The sequence below is a fragment of the Sciurus vulgaris genome (genome assembly GCF_902686455.1).
Source record: "Sciurus vulgaris genome assembly, chromosome: 3".
NCBI classification, from domain to species: Eukaryota; Metazoa; Chordata; class Mammalia; order Rodentia; family Sciuridae; genus Sciurus; species Sciurus vulgaris.
Window position 1 is genome coordinate 172,965,196 of NC_136463.1, and position 17,039 is coordinate 172,982,234.

The window sequence follows — 17,039 nt, forward strand, 5'->3', positions numbered from 1 at the left end:
GGGAAAACGTTCTCTCTGCAGAAAATTAATTCTAACATTTCCAAAGGAAGACTGGCATGTTCTCTATTAGCCTTTATGTAAAACTGTAGTGGTTTTTCTCTTTAATTTTATTTTCTCACCCAAATTGAGGCATTCTAAATATAAATTAATCAAATGCTGAAGTTTATGGAAGGGAAAAAGTGCTCTTCCTGTACATTTTGGATTGTATTTGTAAATTCCCTGTATTCATATATAAGTTCAGGACTTGCTATCTCTGCATTCTGCAAGAATGGGGCTGGCATGCTGAACTGTTCTAAAGTTTTCATGTTTAGAATGTCCTTCGCATTTTTAATATGATTTCTCTTTAGTGGCACAGGTAATACCTGTACTATGAGAAACAGGAGTCAAAAGCAATAATCTTTAATTTATGAATACAGCAGGGTTCCGCATACTTTTTTCCGTGGAGAAATTTGTGAAGAAATTTTACTACCTGGCCAGATACTAAGGATTTTAGGTTTTATGGGCCATATGGCCTTGGCAGCAAGTACCCACCTCTGCCATCGTACCTCCGAGCAGACGCAGACAATACCTAAGTAAATGGGCATGGCTATGGCCCAAGAAAACTTTGCAAAAAGAGGCAGAAATTGGCCTTCAGGCCATCGTTTGCCAACTATGGTTACAGAGAATTGATGAGCGCATGCACCTCCTTCCCAGGAAGGTGCTCTCTGGTACCCTCATAGTTTTGTATAATTCTATGCACATTAAGCACACCTCAAACCTACATAGGGAGCTCAGCCCAGAAAGTCATGATTAATACACCTGGGGAGCCCAGGTAACAATCCTGGTTTCTGAAACTCAAGTTTAATTTCATTGACTAAGGAAGAAGTAAAGCATGTGAAATATTAGTGCCTGTTTTCTTGAGTTTCTCATTGCTTTGACAGAGATGGGCAGGGCATTTTTTTTTTTTTTTGCTGTGCTGGGGATCGAACCCAGGGCCCTGTACTTGTAAGGCAAGCACTTTACCAACTGAGCTACCTCCCCAGCCCCCCTCTTTTTTGGGGGGGGCAGGGCATTTCTTGCCCTGGATAAATTAAACGAGCATCCATTTTCTTCACTGGTGCAAAATGCTTTTCTGCATCACACAGCAGGTGCTGGTGAAAGGTGTTACGATGGCTAATTATTATTTTCTAGGGGAATGTCAACCTCCGTTCAGTTGACAGGACTTTGACAGTACGAAGCTCTAAAGAAACTGTAGCCAAATTATAGCAGATGCAAAGGGCTATAATATCATATCATACATGCTACCACAAAGGGGATCTTAATCTTCCTTAACCAAACACAGGCTCTCCTCTGGGAAAGACAATCTTCTGGAAATAAACCACATACTATCTAAAGAAATTCAGTCAATGGGACATTTAAGAATGGTAACATTCCAAGCATAAAAGAAAATTCCAGTAATTCCACACATCTTAATTCTTTCCTCCCATGGCCTGGACTAAAATTTAGTTCCTGAGTAGTTTGGAAAATACACTTGCTTGACTTATGTCAGGATTAAAACAGTCCCATTAGGACAACTCAATATTTACACATCCACATAAAATCTATATGAGCCTTAATAAGGTGATTCAAAAGCCGTCTGCTAACACTGAACCCAGAGTCATAATGTCTCCAGTGTGAGCTACAAGGTTGGAACAAGTCATTCCATGAGACGCCTAGGTCAGGATAACGGCACCCAGCACCTGGGCACCAAAAAACTCACTCATTCTTATAGGAAACAACTGAAATTCAGCAAAAAAATAAATAAATAAAAAAGTAAACCTGCTATGATGATTCCATTTAGAAGTGGATTAGCAGGAAATGTTTTAATCTATAGATGGACATCTGGTGAAATCAACCATATAAACCTGAAAACTCGATCTCTTATAACAACAGGAATTAAAATGCTAATAGACACCAACACTGAGGGGTAAAAACAAGCTGAACACGGACATTGTTAGCAAAGCTTTAAACATGCAGCTCAGGTACTATGGACGCGTAGCTCTGCCTGGTACCTTCACCCTGGCTCTTGGATTAGCTGAGCCAGTGTGCCTGGGTCTCACCTCATCATTGCTGACTGTCAAAAAAAAACACCAAAAACTGAGATTCTCCCTCCTCTGCCCCAGTGCACCTGAGTACATAATCTCTTCTTGTGAACATCTTAAATCATCTTACTCACTTGGTTTTTATTTATAGAGTCCCATGACACCATAAGATCCAGGTGAACAGGAATCTTCTCTTTTCTGAATTACGAGAATACTCCCAGCCCTTAGAACTATGCCTGCCATAGATGCTCAGTGAGGGTCTGCTGAACGAATAAAGGAATTTTAGTCCAATCCAGCTCACTCATCAGAAGTATCACTGCTGTAGTGCTTATGTATGTCACAGAAAGTGAGCAGAACAACGTAAGAATAAAGGGGGAAAAAGAAAAGGAAAGGCAACCCAACTACATGCTAAAAAAAATTCAGGTCCACAACCAAGGCAAGGAGATAGCTGATAGCAAAACCAAAGGAGCCGGGTTCATCTGCCAGAGCAGTTTCCAGAGCTATTACGGATTTTTAATACTTAACTGATTTTTAATCACCATTTTAAAATTCAATGCCTGAGCCATGAAATTAATTCTGGAAGTAGCAAGGAATACCCAAGAGCCCGGGCAGGAACATAACTCTTAAAAGATCAATTTCTTTAAGTATGACTGTCAACCCACTAAAATGCCAAGGCAACCAGAGCAAGGCATATCTTCTGAGGAAGAGGCAACGTGGGTCTCAAGTTGCATTTCATAAGTCTTCATTAACCATGTACAACTTTTAGACTCTCAATAATACTTCAGTGTCTTAGCCATAAGCCCTTCAACCCTTCAAATAAGCTTTTGTTGTTAATCTCTCTCCAGCCCAAAGACAGGCCATAAGGCAGAGTAAACAGTTGGGGTGTGTAAGTTTTGACCCTGAAATAAAGCCCCTCCTTCTGCTCTGACAGTTGTATATGCAGCTACCACTAATTGCTTTCTTCCAGCCCATGCTGCCGAGGGTTAGTTTACATAAAGACTGCTGTTCAGGGACACCTCGTCTGAGATATATGAACAGTGCACAACCTTTTATCACGGCAGTTTATGTGTTTTAACAATGAATAAAGCCAAAGCAGAGCTGTCCGTTATTAACAACCGAAGCCATCTGGCTGCTTCCGTCACTGGTTGCTGTTAGGAAAATTCATGGTTTCCTACAGAGGTCAAGTTCTTGTCGAGATTTGACCATTGTCTGTTTTCCCAATCTCTCCAGGAATCTTCTGTCCTTTCCTTCTTAGGTTATTTAGGAGTTCAGTGTCTTTATATTAAGACAATTAGTTCATGGCTGAAGCACTTTACAAATCCTCAGTTCTACATGCAGAAACTACAGGATGAAAGACCAAGAAAAGTAGGACTGGGCATTTCGTCTGGAATTTAGCTAGCCTGTCCACTGATTTACATTTCTCACACAGCACTGTTTCATAGCTTATCTTTAATTCAATCCCTCTAATAAAATCACACAGAAAAGTATTTATTACCCATAACAATTTGATGACCAAAAATAAAGAAGAGTTAAGCAACTCACCCAAATGAACCCAGCCGATATGTGCAAAGCTTTGATCAGAAACCCTGACTTCCAGGCTGAACAATACCTCTGCCCCTTCTTAGGGATAGACACAGTTTAAAGAAAATAGTGAAGCTTAACTCAGAATTCTTTTTTGGAACAAAGTGGAAAGTTTCTCATTTTCTCAATTCACCCACAGGTAAATGTCTCTTCGTTTCCCTCCCATTCCTGAAGATGGCTAGCCAGTATTACTATCTGATTTATGCTTTCATTTTAGTTGGGCCGTCTTCTTGGCTGACCTTCCAAGCAAGAGTTAAGTGTGTCCGCTACCTGAGCATGGAAGTACACTATTGAATTCCAGCTACTTGGGAGGCTGAGGCAGAAGGACTACAAGTGTGAGGTCAGCCTCAGCACCTTAGCAAGAACCCCATCTCAAAATAAATTTTTAAAAGGGCTGGGTATGTAGCTCAGTGGTAGAGAACTGGCCTGGCATGCCCAGGGCCCCAAGTTCAATTCGACCCCAACAAAGAAGGGACACAAAGGAGATTTCTGTTAAAGGTCGTTCCCTTTTCCCTGGTAGATGATTGCAGGAGGGGGAAGAGGAGCAATTATCTCTCTACGACAGGACTCTTCGCTCAGTTCATCTTCTGCCAGGCTTTAGGTAGTAGGTGGAGCAAGAGTCAACTCTAAGAGGAAAATCAAAATGCTGATAGCAAAGAAGATACACAGTTCTCTCCCCAGGGGATCTTAGAAAAATGCATAATTGACCCTATTTCAAAGAAGCATGCTGTGAATAACCAATGTATGACTTCCATGAATAGTGTCAAAAAATGCCATCCAGAAATGAAGGGGCTTGGCTGATGACAGGCCACCCTTAATTATTCATGGTGGTAGAAAAATCGTAATAACCTGGCTAAATGGCATTGGCAGATCATTTGAGACTCACTTGAGCATACATTACTGTTCCTCAAACCTGTGCATTTTCCTAACTGAATCCACAGTCTACTGTTTATCCCCATAAAATGCAAAGTAGAAAACCGGGGACTAAAATAGCATTGTTTTTGAAAGAATTCAATAAGATGGTGCCCGATCTTTACAAGAGATCATGATGCTTTTAAATTTTGCAAGCAACCAAATGACAAGTGCTTGGGGCTGGAGTCACCTAGTACCTTCCACTCTGCACACCTGGTGGTCTCCCTCCTGTATCCTCAATTGTCTTCAAAAAAGAATCGTGCACTCTGGTTCTTCAGAGGTACTTTTTTCTATTAGTAGAAAGGAATTTGGAGGCAGTTTGAAAGGAAGAAACGAGGATGTGTTTACTTAACTAGGTAAGGTCAGACCTTGAAGTACTGAGCTCTAAGGAAGCGGCCTAGAAATGGAACAGTCGAAGGCTGCATCTGAATTGTCAAAATGTCTTTGGTTGCTTTGATCCATTTGTACGATCCAGGGACAGACACATTAGCTGCTTGTCAACTGACTAACAGGCAGGGAGACCATATGTTCTGAACTCAAAACCAACCACATAATCAGACAATGCGGAGCTGGTGTCTCAGTTTGTGCTTTCGCCCCTTGACAAATGGAATGCAGTAGGAAACGATGCCATCCCATTGCAAATTTGATATGAGACACGAAATAAGAAATTCCCCTAGAACTCTTGTATGTGATATTTCATACAAACATGTTCACAGAAATGACTGGTAGCATGAATGATAAAAGGGTCAGAGGTCAATCAATGGCTCTTCTGAAACATGCATTAACAATATTTTGGGAATTTCTGATTTTTTTTTCTCCCTCTTCAACTAACTAGTCCTGCACGAGTTCTAACAGCAACCTCACCGAATAGTTTCATCGGATGCATTTCCTCACCACTGTATCATTAGCTGCTTGCAGCTCTAAAGCAAAAAGAAATATGCTTTTGGGTGAATAAAAATGTAGTTTACTTGAAACTGAAGGCTGCCTTTTATCCTATGGTTTATACATCAAAGCCTCACTCTAGACATCACTCCCCAAATCCCTAAGCCAGACTGTTAAGCATGTAAATCTTTGGGGTAGAGAATTGAACTGAACATTAGGGGCACCTTCAAGAGCAGTTTTGAAAATGGATGTGAGACTCCCCAAATTAAAGCACTTAAAAAAAAAGAAGAAGAAGAAGAAGAAAGAAAAAGAAGACTCTCTCTTCTCCTGACCTTGGAAACAAGTAAGGACGATGTTATTTTAATTTGCATTCAAATTTTAACAGCACAGTCACACAGCACCAGTGGGATCGACACTGGGTTTCCACGAAGATTGCTCATCATTTCATTATGGCTCATTATGTTGATAACTGTCAGAAAGCATTAGAGGCAAGGGCTTTGAGTAATAGAACTGAAATGGTAATTTTAAAACAATACACTTTCTGGAGGAAATACAGCGGCGCACTAAATTCAATTAGAAAAGGCAAATGTAGACAAAGTAAGTGGTGCTTGTTGTTTGGGGCTTAACCGTTCCAATTTCTTGATAACCGAGACCTGCAGAAAGCACCCTCGAATCAGGACTTTTCATCAGAGATCTTGGTAAATTTGCCCTCATTAGCTCTAAGCGCTTCCAGTCTAAATTGTCTTAAAAGCTGCAATTTTGGAATATTTTAGGCCACGTCTAAGCATCAATCAATCACTCTTTGTTTGACACAGCTGACGAATTATTCAAGGCCGTTTACTCAGAGACAGATTTGTGAAGGCCCTTCAAGTTGGCAATCTGAAATCACAATCTCTCGTTGAGAGAGGGCTCGCGATCACAAGGCCCTGATAAGTTTCACCAAACAAGTTACCTAAAGAGCAAAGGCCCAAGGATGGATTTCCAATTGAAAAATAAGGAAAACCACTCGGGGAATCGTGCCAGGCAAGGGGGTGAGATAACAAATTAGCCTTTTTCTTAGATTTACAAAGCCAATTACGGACCTCATGAGGCATTTTCTAACACATTTTGAAACATGATAGGAAAAAAATACGATATTGGCCCTGCCTCCCAGCAGGGGCAAAGGAGACCCTTCTCAAGACAGTCATTGGACAAGGAATCAAAGGACTATGGCAATCAAAAATGTCCCTCCTGGGACATGCGGTGGACCCCTCCCGACACCACTGATTGGCAGACCCGCTGCAGACTAAGGCAAAGGGAAGGCATGGGGAAAGAGATCTGGAGGGGGTCAAGGAGGACTGTGGTTAGAGGACATCAATTTCCTGAGTAAGAATCACATTAAAATTTCTGCAAGGGAATGATTCATTCCTTCTTCAGCATAAATGGGTGTCCTTGTGTGGGTAGGAATAATAGGGTCTGTCCCACCGGCAATAAAAGCCCTGTTGCCCTTCTTGCCCCACATCTGAGGTGAGCATTTCCATTTGTGCTCTCTGGAAGTAACCTAGGGAGGACTCTGGAAGAAAAGGGACAACAACAACAACGTCGATGAAAATTGCACAGAGACTGTATTTAGTTGTGTGACCCCCAAACCGGGTCAGATTTTCTTCATATAGGAGACAAATTAAGAATTCAATTTCCAGAAAGGGAGAGTGTTCAGAATCCTTGAAACAGCTTTCCAGAGTCACCACTGAGCAGCACAGGCCTGAAAGTCACAGGCGCGAAAGAGGGGAATCTCCCATCTCCTGCCATCCTTGCCACCTAAGGGTGACTGTTTATATTCCTGCAGCTTTAGCATCACCCACCCAGGAGAATCCCGGGCCTCCTGATCTTGTCCTATACTGATCCCTAAGTGATTTTCATGCACACTGATGTTTAAGACGCACTGTTCAAACTCCCTAAACAGTTATCACCTGAAAATAAAGGTTCAGATCACATGTCCATCGACAGATCTCACTACCTCTTGCCAGCAGTCATTTCTGTTAGTGTAACCAGAGGCCCCATGGAAAGTCCTCCCCAAAATAAAGTTTACTGGTTATTAAGTTCTCATAAGTCCTCCAGCAAGGCAGATGGTGTGAACTTCTAGGCGTCTCCCTCTAAATTAGCTGATGCTACTTGTATTCACCTGGTCTCATCGTTCTCCAAGTGAACAAAAACCTGATTTTACAAGCCAGTGGAGCAGAGGCTCTCTTTGGCTAGAAGAATGAGTCTCAAAGAGTGTGTTTTATTTCTTCATTAGTGTGCCGTCACAGTGAGCGATCACTAAATGCAGGGCTGCATGAGAATGCAGGGGTTAAAGACAGCCTAATGAACAAAGAAGGCGCCTGATTATCATGGCTGTCAGCACGAGGGAATTGGGTTTGTCACCTGGCTTAACCAACTGGTAAGAACTGATTAGGGGCTGGAATCAGTTTGAAAGGATCCCTGATGTTTATGTTCCTTTCTATCCCCACATCTTGTCAAAAGAATCCCATAAGGTTGGGGGTGGGGAGGATTATTCTGGGGGTCACCAGAACAAGAGGTTCTTTGAGAAACTCCCACTGTGTTCTCTATTGAAATGTCCAATGGCACTTTCTGCAATGACAGAAACTTCCTGAGATGGCATCGTCCACTACTGTTGTCAGTACCCCATGTGACCACTGAGCCCTGGAAATGTGACAAGCATGAATGAGCAAATGTATTTTAAATTTAGTGATGATGACTTCAAATTTAAAAAGCCACATAGCCTAGTAGCTACTGTATCGGGCAATGACAGTCCACTATATTCAACAGGAAGGGAGAGATCAAGTGGGAGAGCCATAGGCTGAGAACAGGATTCTAATTCTGCTGCCTAACTTAGTAATAGTTATATCTAGGAGCAAAAAGTGGTCACCCCCCCGACTATACCTTTCTCAAAGCAGGTCTCAAGAGACTTCCGTAGTTAATATTACAAATTTAAAAAGTAATGACTTTAAAAGTCAAGTCTGTAGAAAAGTGGTCTGAACTTTGACTGCACAATGGAATTAATGACAACCTTTTGAAAGTATTGATGCTCGGAGTCCCACCCCAGTGAGCCTGGGGTGCTATGTAGCCATCAGATAATCTCATTGTGTAGTCAGGGGAAAATCACTGATAAGACATAATGATGACCTGCTGGGGAGGTGGTCAGGGGAAGGAAATGACCTTTCAGGGAAGAAAGAGGAAGAGAACATTTATTAGAGCCCCACCATGTGCCAGACCTTTGCAAATACGTTCTTAGCTACTTCTTAACACAACTGCAGGCACAGAGAGGGAGAATCCACTTTACAGGTAGGGTAAGGACTTGGAGAGATCAAACATCCTCCCAGTGTCACCGACTTGGTTGGTGGTTAGAGCCAAGGTTGTCTGCCTGGCAAGACTGGTGTTGCCATTTGTACTGGGTTTCCTCTTCACTGAGGGGCTGCGTGCCAAGTCGGCAGGAAGCAGTCACCTGTAGGGCAATGCACATGACCTTGCAGCACAAAGAAGCAGAAGTTCCAAGAGCCGGACCCCCTGTGGCCTGTTCTCATGGGCCTTTTATCCATGACTCAAAAACCTGCTGCCTTGTTCCCTTTATTTTGTTGAAAACAATCTCAGAAAAACACAAAAATTACTTTAATTTTTCAATTTTGGGTTCATACATATGCTGAGACCAATTTTTTTTATTCATCTGTATCATCAGGATAAAACTAACAGTTCATTTCTATGGAAATAAAGAATTCCAAGGGCTGCATGCCCTCATTATTACACGTATGGCCAGCAGTCCAGTATCAGAGGCATATGGCAATGTTTGGAGGGTCCCTGAGCTTCCAAGGAGCAGGGTTCAGGAGGAATTCAGTAATTGGCACATGGTCCCCTACAGTGCTGGACAACAGGTCAGAATCAGGAGATGGACAAATCCTCATGAGAAAGCCAGGCCACGTGGTCCAAGGTGAGGCTCCTGACATTGGCAACACGATCAGACTCAGCCTGGAGAAGCTTTCTCTATGAAGGGTAGGTGGCCTGTTATGATCAGGATGGCAGCCCCGACAGCTTCCCTCTGTTCTACCCTAAATTCCCACAGGAGAGTTGTTGGTACTGTGTGTGGCGAGAGGCAGGGAGTTTATTACTAAATGAATCACACAAACCGGAACACATCACAGAAATATTTCAATTGGGAAAGAAAAAGTCAGAACTTGAGCAGAGCAAACAAAAGCAGCCATCCAGAAGGAACAGGGGGAAAACTGTTAATGAGGCCAAGAAATCTTCATCTGCTTGTGTCACACCCAAGGCCAACCCCACCTCTGGAAGTTTATGCTTGACCTGGGAGATGGGGCAAGAAAGCCGTCCCAGAACCGGAAACCGTGAGTCTGCAGGTTATGTGACTCTGATACCATGGTGGGGTGTGGTCTGGGGCATGCTTTTTATCATCTCTGAACTGGAAGTGACCGGTCTATAAAATAAAGGGAGCACCTTCCTTATAGATTGACTACAATGGAACCAGGTGATAAGGGTTTTTCAAAGTGCCTACTATATTAACTGTGTATGATTTTTAAATTATCTTCATCATCACTATTATTACTATTGTTTCTTATTATGAAAGACCTCCGAGGTTATGGCAATATCAGCACAAACTTGAGATAGACCTAAAATCTCTCTCTCTGCTCCTTTCAAAGATTATAGCTGGTCACACCAGGCAATGGCCTCATGGCAGCCCATACCACTCAAAAGCCAGAAGGAATGTCTATTCTCTGTGATGCTGGTCCTGGGCCAGCCAAGATGGAATTTGTAGTTGTTAAGGAACAAAATAATAATAGTAATAATGATAATAAAGATCAAAATAATCAAGTAGCATCATTTCACACATTTTACATAACACAAACAAAATGAGGCTATGAAATACCAACAGGCATGAAGGATGCAGAGGTTGCGCATCCTTATATTAAAAAAATGCAAAAATCCAAAATGCTCTCAAATCAGATACTTTGAGTACAGACATGACACCATAAGGGAAAAATTCCACACCTAACGTGTGATGGGGGACAGCTGAAATGTTGATGCTCTGAAAAATAATGTACAAAATCCTCCAGGCTACATATATAAGATGTGTATGAAACATAAACGCATTTCATGTTTAGATATGGGTTCCATCTCAAAGATATCTCATTACCTGTATGCAAATTTTTCCAATTCCCTTACTTACAAAAACATTTCTGGTCCCAAGCATTTTGGAAAAGGGAAACTCAACTTGAGCTGTTATTAACACCATTCTACAGAGGACGGAACAGAGACCTCAGCGGCTAACCAGTCACTCAGCTACTAAGGAGTGCGCCAGGAAACAAAAATAAATCATGAGGGGTACATCCCCAGAAACAGACTTCATTAACAAGCACAGGAAGTGAAATGCTGGCCCCTCACTCCTGTCCTGGTCAAGGTCACAGCCACTGCAGGATCTGTGAAGCCCAGAGCGTGCATGCAGCAACACCTGGAGACACTGTCCAAAGGTGTGAGAAGAGCTTGCTCTACCCCTCTTCACACCAAGCTTGCCAGCTCCCTCCATTCATTAGCTCAACATTTATTAAGTGACTATCATTAAACAAGCATTTATTAGGATCCAGGTCTAAGTGTTATGAACACAAAACTATGAGGAAAGACGGAAGAGATGTAATGGCAGCTCAAGCCAAGACCTCAGACACACTGAGCTAGCTGTCTCTTCGCACACTGAAACCACATTCTCAAACCCTGCCCTCTACCTGTTTCTCCCGCAGCTGTAAGCTTTCCGCAGCCCTCTATGCAATGGTAAAGCCATTTGTAAATTCCAGCCTCAGCTCTAATTACACTGTCAGACAGCCCTGAACACTCCATCTCTGTTCCACAAAGCAGTCTGCTGGCAGCTGCGCCTTTTGAAGGCAACCAGAAACAGTGAAAAAGATTCTTTTTATAAGCATTTTCCCTGCTATGATTGAGAAAAGATGGAAGCTTGATCTAATTTGCCCCCTGCGTGGCTATCCTGGGAGAAGACCTGGCAGTGCCCTGCTAGGTGGTAATGAAAGCTGTTGGCATCACAGGAACAGGAGACAAAGCAAACAACTCACGGGTGCAGGGCATAGAGGCGGCATCATTGTCAGCCCGGAAGAAGCCTCGGTCACAGGTGCACGAGGTGGCGCCCTCCCAGACAGAGTAGCTGTGGGGTGGACACTTGGCACAGGTGGCATCCGTGGAGAGAGCCTTGTAATATCCAATTTTGCAAGCTGCAGGGAAGGAGAAAAAACAAGAGAACAAATATAAACCACTGCGAACACAGCAAAGCAAAATGGGAAGCCACTTCCTTGGCACAGAGGAAGGGAGCTGTTTGTGCTAATTACTGGTGATAGCTATGGCTTGAGGTGCAGTCACCCAGACATTAATGGATTAGAGCCACTCTTTAAGGGTCCTTTACATTTCTGGGTAGGTGGCAAGAGGCTCCCTAGAAGATATTTGCCTAAAACTGGTGGTACCCACTAAAAGCATAGTGCGTTTGCTGAATGCCTTTCTGTGTGCCAGGTACCCTGTATCTGCACGCTCTTGTTAAATTCTTACAGCACCCTCTTTCCACAAACACTATTATGATCTTTACCTTAGAAATTCCAGCTGTGAGCAGTAATTACTGGTGGGAGACTAGGTATCTGGTAAGAGTCAGTAACCAGGTTTGACCCCGAGTGTTCTGCCCCCAAAGCCACATGCTCTGGGATCTGAGAGAATGGTCTTTAACGAACCAGGTGGAAGTATGTCTAAATGTTAGCAAAAAATTGATGGGTGATTATTTCCTAATTACAGCTACAGAGAGAACCAAATTGCCCAACCAAGAAAAGCAATCAAATATAAAAAAAGTTTGTGAGGCATGGGTCACAATTTCAGGGTTAAGTAATAAAAACTACTAACTGGAGATTCTGGAATATAATATGGTAGAATTTTTTTTTTAAGATCAGCAAATATTTTGTGTTTATTTTCAAGTTAATGAAACCCTCCTGTTTCTTCCTCCCTCCTTTTCAGCACCCTCTTTCCCAAGGGGTTGGTACAGAGAACATAAGTCGTACAATTCTTTATGCACCTGAGATGTTTTCCATGACTTCATTTTTATAAACACCACGCTGACACTGAGGACTACTTTTACTAATGTGGAAAAATTCAATAATGCTGTGAAACCTCATAATAAAAAAATAATTAATAAGGCCCTGCTTCCCCCCTCTATGCTATCCACAGTCACTTTCCAAATCTGTCCCAACCTGAAATTAAAACATCATCAATACTATACTCACAGAGGCAAGGCCATTAAAAATAAAGTTATTCCAGCCAGGCGTTATGGTGTATCCCTGTAATTCTAGCAACTTGAGAGGCTGAGGCAGGAGAATCCCAAGTTCGAGGCCAGCCTTGGCAACTCTCAAAATAAATAAATAGAAATGGCTGAAGATGCAGCTCAATGGTAAAACCCCCTGGTTCGATCCCCAGTACCAAAATAAATACATAAAATTAGTCTGTAACATCAACGGTCTATTTTTAAAAGTGAGATACCCACAATCTTCCCAGCATGATTCACTCTCAGTCCTCTGCATTTATCATGTCCCCAGGTGACAAAACACCAGCTGGGAGAAGAACCTAGGGGGCATTTTCCACCAGCCTGACCACCAAGAGACCAACTAAGATAGCAACCAGCAGATCTTTTGGCAGGAGATCTAAGAGATATGCAAAGCTTGTCGATTCTTGGTGGCAGTGTGGCCGCGATCCCTTGCCAGCCAGTTCCTTCATGGAAGCCTGCTTGCTCCTTTCTTGCGTGTCCTCTGGCATTTTCTGCCTCACATTCTCATAACACGAGCGGAAGGGGAGATCAGTGGGAGCTCAGCAAGGCACACAGTTACTTCACTCTTATTAACTGACGTTGTTTATGGAATTTCCTTTAACGAGCCCAAACTTTATGACGTGTGGAGCACCAACAATAAAAGCGTTCGGAGATCAATCTCTCCCTTATTTGCTTTCGTCCTTCACTGGACCGAAGCATCTTAGAAAAACAAACTGCTCCGGTGACTGAGATTTATGTGTCTCAAGTTTACACGCATCGCATAATTAGATAAGGTTCACCTTGCAGGGGCTGTTGGATCAACATAAGATGGCCCTAGGGTTGCCATTAAAATCAGAAATCCGTCTTTGGTAGAAAGAAGCACTGGGGGTCAAAAGCCTCACCACATCAACGCAAAGAGCCCAAACTCCCTGGGTCCCACCTGTCACTCAGTCGGTCGCAGTACCAATGAGTACTGGAAGCACCTTGTGTCGGAACTGCCAAGAAGGCATAAATTTTGTGTGTGTGTGTGTGTGTGTGTGTGTGTGTGTGTGTGTGTTTCAAAAAAAATCTGCTTGTTCCTGACTGATTCTGTTGTGGTTTTGATTTTATCAAGAATCAAAATCTAAAACTAGTAGTAGATAGTGGGAGTAGAAGATGGATAACAGCAAAAATGAACCAATGGCAGGTCAATGTAACACAAAAACGGTATTTTTTTGGTGGGGGGTAATGGAGATTGAATCCAGGGGTGCTTTACCATGAAGCCACACCCCTTTGTTTTTTTGAGACAGGGTCTGGTTAAGTCGCTTAGGTTAGACTCAAACTTTTGAACCTCCTGCCTCAGTCTCCTGAGCCACTGGGGTTACAGGTGTGTGCCACCATGTCCCACTGAAAACAACAGTACGTCTAAAAATCTCATGGGGGGTGGGGGGCACTGTTATTTCCTCAACTTACTTGTAAGTAGTTCTTATAAGGCGATTACAGCTAAAATATTAATCTCCAAGTTCACAAACATCGGATTGGAAGATGTTTCTTCCAATTTGTTAAAGTCCCAAAATTCAGTACCTTATGTGAATTTAAGGAAAAAATGAACTTGCAAGCTTATCTATTCTTCTTTTTCCCCCCAAGCTGATACGAATATGTTACCAAGAATAAAGAAACGTGAATTCATTTGGGAAATACAGAGCTTCATACCAATTTGGAGAATTGAAAGCTGCATTTTTTTTTAACATTTCTAATTTTTTTTTTTTTACCCTTTTCCTGTTTTACAAGCACAAGTGGAAAATACAAAATTGTCATTGTGCTACTCTTGGCAGCTCTTATACCCTCAACACATTTTTGTACCATCAACTACGTTAAGACCATGTTATTAATATTTCAGGATTCTTCAATAGGTGCTCTCAAAATACAGCAGTGGCTTTACACACACACACACAACCATTCGGCGGCTTACATTCAAAATGACCTACCAAACGGATGGTTCTGGACATTTCTCTGCTGTGTGGTTCACAATCTTCCAGTATTGGGTGCAAGAATGTGTGAAGTTCATCCCGTGTTTGTTTATTCAACACTGGTTAGCATCTAAAATGTTCAGGGGCTCCCATAATTCTCTTCTAGTTGAGAACTGCATTTTTTAATGTTACTGGCTTTTTAATCAAGTCCAAAGTGCTTCCTCAAGAAACATCTTCCCCCTGTCCTCTTTCCAGAGAGGCTGCAGGGGCAGGAGTACCTAAGAATAGGCTCCTTACTTGGCCTTCCAACTGCTGTTGTGGGCAGACCAGTTCGCATCAGCAAAGCAAACCTTGCACCCAATTCCTTAGCTTTGTCTTAATCACTGCTTTCTGCTGACATAACATGAAGGAAGAAGACTGAGGGTAAAGAGGAGGAAGAAGAAGGGATCTGTTCTTTCATCAGCTCACCAACTACCATAACAAGGTTAATTTTAAGATTCTTCAGTAAAGTCTCTTTGTAGAAGAGAGTTGCAATTACTTTGGATTAGAGGCAAAAATGTTTTTTCAAGCTAATATAACATCTGCTGGTACAGATAAGAGTGCATGGAGATGCAATGCCCAATTTCATAGCTGGTATAACTACTTTTCTACAAATGTCCTAGGTAGATGGTCAGTCTTGTTTCTCCTTTCCAAGAAATACAGAAAGAAAGATGGTATCTGATTGTCTTCATAGCTTATTTTTAAAATAAACTAGCTTTAAAAAGTAGCTAATAATAGCAAGTGTGGTGTCAAATATCAAGCAAACACTGAGTACTGTTTACATGCACTGCTTCATTTAATTGTCAAAATAACCCCATGAGCTTGTGGCACTAACACTAGTCCTATTTTGCAGATTAAGGAACAGGGGGTTTTAGGTAGGCTTTAAGATCACACTAGTAAGTGGTAAAGTCAAGCATCTATTTAACTTCCATGCTTATGTTTTTCTAAGTTTTTATGTACTGTGGTTACTGAGGATTAGGATTGATCTTCAGCAAAAATGTGACTTGGATATCAATGATGGGAAGGGGAAATGAGTTGGTCTCAACTTCTTTTGGCCCCCAAGTCCAACCCATTGCTGCCTGCGTGGACAAAACTTTATTAACTGTGATCTGCTATCAGTGTCACAACAACTTGGGGGAGTTACTAAAGACTGGGCTCCAATCCAAGTTTATGATTATCTGGTGGGGCATGAGAATTTTCATTTCTCATAAACTCAGAGGCCAATGAAAATCCTGCTGGTCCAGGGACCACACTTTGAGAACCACTGCCTGACAGTAAACAGATCTACCTCCAAGTAAAACTGTCAAGTGTTGCTCATGCCAGATAAGCCTAACCCAGTGTACCCCGCTTCCCCATTATCCAAATGCTACTGGGCCAAATGATTGTCAGAAGAAAAATAGTCAGTCTTGGTGTTGGGAAAGGAAATGTCAGAAATGTGACAGCTTTAAAATATAAAGAATAAAGAACATCCTTAGAGAACTTAAATTGTTCTTCAAACAAACACAAATACATCCTGTAATGTCCCAAATGTGGTAGAACAGAACCTGGGGTAAAATAGTTTTCTAAGTGGATTGCTATAAAAGAAGGAAAAAACCCACAAAGCTTATACACATTTATGCTAAAAGTCACACTACAGAATCCAAAGTCTCCATCTTCATGCCAGTGTACCAAGTCATAGCCTCAGCACTTGAAAGGTGGATGCTGAAGTTTAAGACCACCCTGAGCAATACAGCAAGACCTGGTATAAATAAACAGAAAATTAAATAAAATATTTCCAAAGAAATCTACCAAATTAGTACTGTCTCAAATAAATTGTTCTTTGATATCAGTAATGTGAACTTATCACTGGTGTCTTCTGATACTGTATTCCACAACTACTAAATGGCACAATGAATCCAAGTTTATTTGATTTGACACACTCCTGTTTCTTTGACAATAAGTTTAGCATGGCACAACATAATGGTTTAAAAAAAAAAAAAACTTAGTAAATAAATTAATCATTTGGGGAGCTTTTCCTTCGTGTGTGTGTGTGTGTGTGTGTGTGTGTGTGTGTGTATGCACTCTGGAGAAACAATTTTCCAAAAGACAGTTGCAAAACTAGAAATTCAAGTTCATGCCATCCACAGGAAGTTTTGCTCTCTCTAATAAACATTTGGGTAATTTGTAAAAGATTTACTGAGTTGTTTTGAAGTCTCTAACTTGATGTCAATCTTTAGTATCCTCAGGACATTATTTTGAAATGGCATTGGGGAGATGATGGAGATACAAGGGATCAGATAAAATTGAAAT

At 41.8% G+C, this 17,039-nt stretch overlaps 1 protein-coding gene across 2 annotated transcripts in view; it reads right to left on the reverse strand.

Annotated features, from left to right (window-relative positions):
• Positions 1–17,039, reverse strand: part of EPHA4 (EPH receptor A4) — a 135,019-nt gene that overhangs the window by 63,134 nt on the left and 54,846 nt on the right. For both annotated transcript variants that reach the window (XM_079135132.1, XM_079135133.1), the window contains exon 4: positions 11,543–11,698. In XM_079135132.1, the coding sequence (XP_078991258.1) occupies positions 11,543–11,698 (156 nt within the window). The remainder of the gene's footprint in view (positions 1–11,542; positions 11,699–17,039) is intronic.